Source organism: Octodon degus, unplaced genomic scaffold, assembly GCF_000260255.1.
Source record: "Octodon degus isolate 3935 unplaced genomic scaffold, OctDeg1.0 scaffold00153, whole genome shotgun sequence".
Classification (NCBI taxonomy): Eukaryota; Metazoa; Chordata; class Mammalia; order Rodentia; family Octodontidae; genus Octodon; species Octodon degus.
In genome coordinates, this window is record NW_004524729.1 from 6,466,060 (window position 1) to 6,473,241 (window position 7,182).

At 46.3% G+C, this 7,182-nt stretch overlaps 1 protein-coding gene across 1 annotated transcript in view; it reads right to left on the reverse strand.

Moving 5' to 3' along the window:
* Positions 1–2,887: 2,887 nt before the first annotated feature.
* LOC101570492 (zinc finger protein 14-like) overlaps positions 2,888–7,182 on the reverse strand; it is a 70,997-nt gene continuing 66,702 nt past the window's right edge. Inside the window, exon 6 of the mRNA XM_023702536.1 lies at positions 2,888–3,051. Coding sequence (XP_023558304.1) covers positions 2,888–3,051 — 164 coding nt within the window. The remainder of the gene's footprint in view (positions 3,052–7,182) is intronic.

Sequence of the window (7,182 nt, forward strand, 5' to 3'; positions counted from 1 at the left end):
TACCTTCCCATCACAGGTCAGAAGGCGAGCTCTGGCCATGGCCCACATGCCTTCACAAGAATGGTCAGCACTTTGTGTCCTGGGCAAACACCCAAGAAATGTTGCAGAAAAATGGCACTGAAGGATGGAAGATAGACAGGAACTTGGAAGGCATACAGTTTTATTTACACCAGTGGGCTGGGGCACACTGAGGTCCAAATCACAAACCCCAGTTTGGGGTTAAACAGAAACTTACATATGTTGTTAGCAGGAAGGACAAAGGCTATGCCGGGGAGATGGTTCAGTGGAATAAGTGCTTCCCTGGCAAGCACAAGGACCTGAGTTCAATCCCCAGTTCCACAAAAAAAAAAAAAAAAAAAAAAAAAAAAAAAAAAAACAAAGAAAATCACTCTTCACTTGCAGTGTATTATTTGTTGAAACTGTACTCTCAATTTGATTTGAAACTGTCTCATTGCTATATGTTTATCAATAAAACTTTGAAAAAAAAAGGCTAATGACAGGATATTCTATAGTTGGTTACATCTTGTCCTACATTGTGAGGCAGATTTTTTTCAGGAATATTTGGTTGAGGGGTACAGTTCTCATCAGACAAGAGGAAAGTCAGGGAGTGTAGTGAGCAGGTATGATACATCATTGTCTCAAACCAAGCTGGCCTGTCCTTTTCTAGGTGATAAGTTCTTGTCTGACTGAGTTGCACTTACCTTACAAGTTGCAGCTGGCTTTGGAATGCCAAGACTAACTGATTTTTTTATTCAGGCCTGTCTGTCCTGTCCTTGAATATAGTGACTAAGTATAATTTTCTAAATTTCCTTTACAAAGTCAGTGGCTAAAACCACAAGTTCGAGGATAAAGACTATGCTTTTTGTATGTGTGTATTTTTTAGTGCATGGTCTACATGGTCTCCAGGGTCTCACTATGCAGATCAGACTTGTAGTGATCCTCCTGTTTTCAGCCTCCCAAGCACTGGTATTACAGGCATGCGCCACAATGCCCAGTCTCAATCGCTGTCTTAGTGTACCCCAGGAGTGGGGCCGGCATGGCAGGCTGGGAATTGAACCTCTGACCCCTATGTCTGCCTAAGCAGGCACTTTAATCCACTGAGCTCTCTGGCTGGCCCCAAGACTATGCTTCAAACCCAGGAAATAAATAGAAAGTAGGAAAAATTTAAAAGTGGATTTGTACTGGCATTATATATAACTGGACAAAAATTAAAACATTGAGAGATCTAGATATGAAAAAGTCACAAAATCTGCACAAAAAAGAATTAAAGGCAATGTCTTCCTAACTATGACCTAAAACACAGAATTATAAAATATAAAGTATTCTTTTTTTGAGACATGGTCTTGTTATGTAGATGAGGCTGACCTTGAGTTCAGTAATGTAGCTCAAGCAGGATTTGAACTCATGGTTGATCTCTTGCCTCAGTCTCCAAGTTCTGGGAATACTAGCATGAATCACCATGTGGGCTGAAAATTAGGTTTTGCATAGCACAAACAATAAGACCAAGGTCCAAAGGCATTGGGGAAAAATTTCTCCTATTGTACAGAAATGGCAAATATTCTCAATGCATCCATAGTACTCCAAAAGCTTATAGAAACCAGGGCCCAGAAAAGGCCACTTTATTAGATCAAGAGACCTTAGACTGCCTACATATCTCATTGTATTATAAACAGGAGTGAATATCTGATCAGGGGGGCGAATATCATGCCAGATGTTCTGGGCACTATAATCCCCCAGTGGCCAAATAAGAATTCAGGATATTGTATTTCATTTAGGAGCACTAAAAACAGGATATCACAGTCCTGGGGTATGTTTCACTTAGGAATCTGGGTACATGAGTTAGTGAGGGAGCCTGTCAAAGATCCAGGGTACCTTCCTCTTGAGGGGGCACATGAGGATTGTGCATACTACAGTCCTATAGCCGGTGGAAGGTTCAGGGTATCATAATTCTCAGGATGGTAACACTGAGGATTCTGGGTAGTGGAGTCCTTGGGGATCATCCTGGGTAGCTAGTCCTTGTGGAACATTCAGAGGATTCTGGGTCCTGTAGTTAGTAGGGAGTGGGATGTTTGAATATTGCAGTCCTTTGGATATGCAGTTTTTGGATTGTCCTGGAAGGAGGGGCATGTGGAAATATAAGGGTGCTGTAGTACAAATGTATGCATGCAGAAGCTTTAGGGTAACTCAGTGTCATGACTGGGGTCCTGAAGAGGTACTTTGGCAGATGAGGTCTCCAAGTGAAAGAATGCACATGAGACAGACATTAGTTCAAAAGGCTAGAAGTAACCAGAAAGCAGTCTGTGTCTTTATCATTTAAGTCTCATACAGATGGTTTTCTCATATTTATGTTCTTCCGTGTTGAGTGAAGTAGTCCTTGATTAGTTGCCTACTGCTGAGTCATCTGTGTGTAACTGTCCCCTGGTCAGTGCCTGTGCTAGACATGAGGGTTGTGTCCTCCAACCTGGTCAGAGGTGCCTTTATCTGTGCCCTGAGATTTAGCAAATCTTTTTTTTAAATTTTATTTATTTATTTATTTATGTGTGTGTGTGTGTGTGTGTGTGTGTGTGGCCAGCTCAGCCCACCAGGGGGTGGGGTTGGCTGGCATGTGGTGCTGGGATTGAACTGTGGTCCCTGTGCTTTGCTAAGCTTGTTCTAAGTAGGTGCTTTAGACCACTGAGCCATCTCACCAGCCCCTGTGCCCTGAGATTTGAAGTCTGCTGTAGTCTGTTTGAAGCCGTGTCCCACATCCCAATCCCTCAAAGGTCAAGGGCAAGTCAGCTCTTGCAAGAAGCCCATAGAGCTGACCCTTATGCACAGAGACCACAATAACAATACAGGGAATAGCAGGACACTACCAACCCCATTGCCACCATGGCGCGGCCTATGCCTAGTTGGCTCCAGGTGGATCCAACTGGGTGAGGGTGTCTTGCCTCAAGGCTTGGATGGCAGACATCTCCACATCCATGTGCTGTAGAGCTTGCACCTGCATCTTATCATCAGGAATAGAAACACAGCATTCCACATGTAAGAGGGCACAAATGCCTCCTTGTACTGCAATCAGCAAATCAAGAGCAGTTTTGCAAAACCACCTTTCTCATTTGAGATGTCTCACCCATTAGTAATATAAAATAGGCCCTGCTGCCTCACATTCAGAGCCTAGGACATATGCTGGGCGAGACTAGGTCTCTGGTCCCTGTTCTGATAACATTAAGACCATTGCACAAAACCACAAGGTCACACATTGGGTGTGGTGCCACCTGTGATACGTAGCATTGCAATTGTGGGGTGTGTCTGCAAGGGTGAGTTTGAAAGTGTCCTTGAACAGCCAGGTGTGGTGGCACACACCTGTAATCCCAGCACTCAGCAGGCTGAGGAAGGAGGACTACTGTGAGTTCAAGGCCAGCCTGGGCTAAAAAGTGAGTTCAAGACCAGCCTGAAAATAAAAAGGAAAAGAAAGAAAGTGCTCTTGACATATGGAAACCCTGGGTACAGTGACCTGTCCACTGTGTAGATAGGTATGACCAACCCATGTGCCACAGACCTGTAAGGCTTTCCTCAAAGGCCTATCAGTAGACACTCAGCATACTGCTACATTTCTGGCCATCCCACTACTGTGTCATTACAGATATCAGGGAATACCCACCCCTTAGTTTGGCTTTCCACGGATGGGTTCATCTGCTGAATACAAAGTGGGGCTGCAACCAGCAGTTTTACTGGAGTTCCCATCACCCACCACCAACCATTGCACATAACAGGTCCCAGTTTCTGTGGGATGGTCATGCCCCCTCAGCTCAGTGCCTCGGTTGCCTGGTATAATGGATCCCAGACAGAGCTGGTCCAGTTTTGTGCCAGCAGCCAGACCAATTGAGCAAGGACATGGACACAATTCTTTACAAGAGGCCCTCAGCTGAGTCAATCAGATGGCTACACATTCAATAATGTGGCCATTGTTAAGTGGGCCAAACCTGTATGCCCAGAAGAAAATGCTTTAGTGCAACTCATCCTGGTCAGGACATGGCAGAAAGAGAAACCATTATGGGGAGACCCCCCACCCTTCCAGAAGAATGCAGGCCATGTGTTCAGACTGTGATAGGATTGTAGCTGGATCATCCTACCCCCGGTTTAGAATACTTCACATGGATTTCCATTGTTACTGGCAGTAAGGGAGTTAGGGCTAGGTCCATGACCTCCCAGGAGATGGGCCACACAGCTACAACATCAATACTCTTCAGAATGGTGGTTCCAGCATCTAGTGGAGAGCACACTGAAGCCTTTAAGATCCATGTTGAAGGCCAGTGCTATACTTCTATGACCTGTGCCAGTCCTTCATCCCAGGGCTCCAAAAGGTACACTCAGTTCCCCATCAGGGATTCTGCAGGCCAATCCCAAGTCCATTGACAATAGTCTCTTGGCTTTATCCATTCCAGTGTATTAAGAGTAAAGCCCTTTGTATTGCTTTATGGCTTCACTCTGTGGATTGGATGTACAGATGAACTGGTGCTTTCAGGAAGTGATACAATGGGCTGTCACCTGCATATTGGGACTGGTCGTTGAGCAGTTGGACTGACTGAGGTAAGACCTGTTCCCACTCCATGAACTTTGATGCCAAGTAGGCCTGTTTGTTTGTTTATTTATTTTATCAGTTTGGTTTTGAAGAGCCCATTATATCTCTCAGTCATGCCACAGCCTGTAGCTGAGAAAGCACATGGAAGTGGCATCTGATATCATTGTCTTTTGCCCATTGCTGCACCTGTGCTCCTGTGAAATGGGTTCCCTGGTCACACGCTCTTCCTTAGCAGCATCCCATATGTGGCCATCAACCACTTTAGTGCCTTAATGGAATGGACCTGGTGAGCAGAAGGAATAGGGCAGCAAGGTCTACCTCTGTGGCTGTATCCACAGTCATCAAATCATACCTATGTCCCTACAAGGGAAGCAGAAGTCCAGCATCATCCACTTGCCGTTGCTGAAGCATGTGGGGTGCCTGTGGTAGTGTGCCAAGCTGTGTGAGCACCCTTCTCCTCGGGCCAACTGAACACACTGGAGCACACCTTTTCACAGCCTTTGACTTAGCAGGAGTCAAGTCCAGGTGCCACTGCTGCACTATAGCTTGCATGGTATGGGGTCTTATGTGTCTCAGTCTCTTGTGGAGCCAAGGTGGCCCTTGGAAAGTGGCTGCTGTCATCAGGCATCTACCACGTCATTCCCCAGTGAGAGAAGGACTTATGTCTTGAAACAGGATACCTTACATGGTCAGTTGTTTGGCCACATTCCCATAAATCGCACCATATGGCAGCACCCCCTAAAGGCCGGTGCCCTACTGCCAGTACTGGGATGCCTGAACCAGCAGCCAGAGCATCAGCCCTCCCAGCACATCCCAGCCATCCATGCAGATGTATGGGGATGTACGTCATGCATTACCGGCAGCCACATGGCCCACAGCTCTGACCTCTGACTTCACCTACCTCTTCTGGTTTCAAACCAGAATATTTCTGTACTGGGCTGGACCATTACTGTATCCAGTGCAAGGCTGTGCCACAGTTAAACAGTACATCAGTTATCAGGTGTCATCTGGAGGTCCCTTTTTACCCTCTGCGTAGGGGCTGGGTGTCATCTTGGATTGCTTCTTGTGCTGTGCATCACAGATCACCAGAACATTGCCAGTTTAGCTGACAGTGGGCTAGCTACAAGGAGGCCACTGCTGCAAGTGTGATCCCCAGCATGTGAGGGCGGGAGCCAGAGCCATTCGACTCCTGATATGGGAAAAGTACGGACCCAGCCTTCGACAGGATATTTAGCATACCTTTTCACTGTTTGCTGTCCTGTGATCCCCTCACAGGCATGCAAAGCAGCATACACTTCTGTCAACTATTTCTCAATCAAAGGTACCAACTTTCACGCCATTTCCATACCTGTGATCAAAATCCAATAGGGTGCTTCCGCTTCCCTCGGTTCTGCCATGGGCTCAGGCCAAACCCATCATCGGCTACACTCAGCTGGGGTAAATGCTGGGGTAGGGTCAACTAACAACAGGGCGACTTCAAGGTCAGTGGAGCAACCAGAGGTTAACATAGTATCATCAGTATAACGGCACAGTGACATAGACTTGGGCTTGGTCCAGGTGGCAGTCTTGGGCCTCCATGCCATGGCACAGTGTTGGGCTATGCAAGTAGCTTTGTGGCCACGCCTGGAAGGTCCACTGCCTTCCAGGTGAAGGCAAATTGATCCTGACTGTCTGACACAATAGCAGTGGAGAAAGAATTAGCCAAATCCACAACATAATGGTACTGAGCCAGCATTAGGGTGAGACATAATCCAAGCCTACCGTGTTAGGCACTGCTGCACACAGTGGAGGAGTCGCTTTATTCAGGTCCTGCTAATCCACAGCCATTTTCCTATCCCATCATGCTTCCACATGGGCCGTACCAGGGAATTAAGAGGGCTCTGTTCAGGACATATCAACCCTGCTTCCTCAAATGTCAAGGCAGTCTGTGCTATTTCCTCAGGGTGTCAGGAAGTCAATTTTGTTTGACACATACAACCCAAGTAATTTTCAGGAGAGTCAGCAGTGCACAGTGTGGGTACACTTGGCTTATTGTTTATTTTATTTTTTATGAATTTAGGACAAAGTGTACAGGGTGTAGGGGTCTCACTATGTAGATCAGACTCTTAGTGATTCTCCTGTTTTCAGCCTCTCAAGAGCTGGGATTATAGGGGCGTGTCACCAAGCCCAGTCTCAATCTCCATCTCAGCATGCCCTGGGGACGGGGCTGGCATGGCACACCAGGAACAAATCCTGGCCGCTGTGCTCTGCCTAAGCTGGCCCTTTAGTCTGCTGAGCTATCTGGCCCACCATGAATTTTTTACCATGTTGATTCACAAGCAGAATTTACCCTGTGTGGTGTCAAGCTGAGCACAGCCAGTATGTCCACCCCAGGACATACTCGACAACTGGGTGAACATGGACATGATAAAGGCCTGGAGCCAAACACCAAAACACAGTGTGATCTGAGCTCTCTAGACAGTGATGCGCTGACTTCCATACCCTTTATGTGCACAGAAAGTCCTGTGAAATGATCTGAGTTGCCATAAATTAATGTTGTCTCAGTTCTAGTATCTACTAGCACTAACACATGCTATACATTCTTCTTCTTCTTCTTTTTTTTTTTTTTTTTTTTTTTT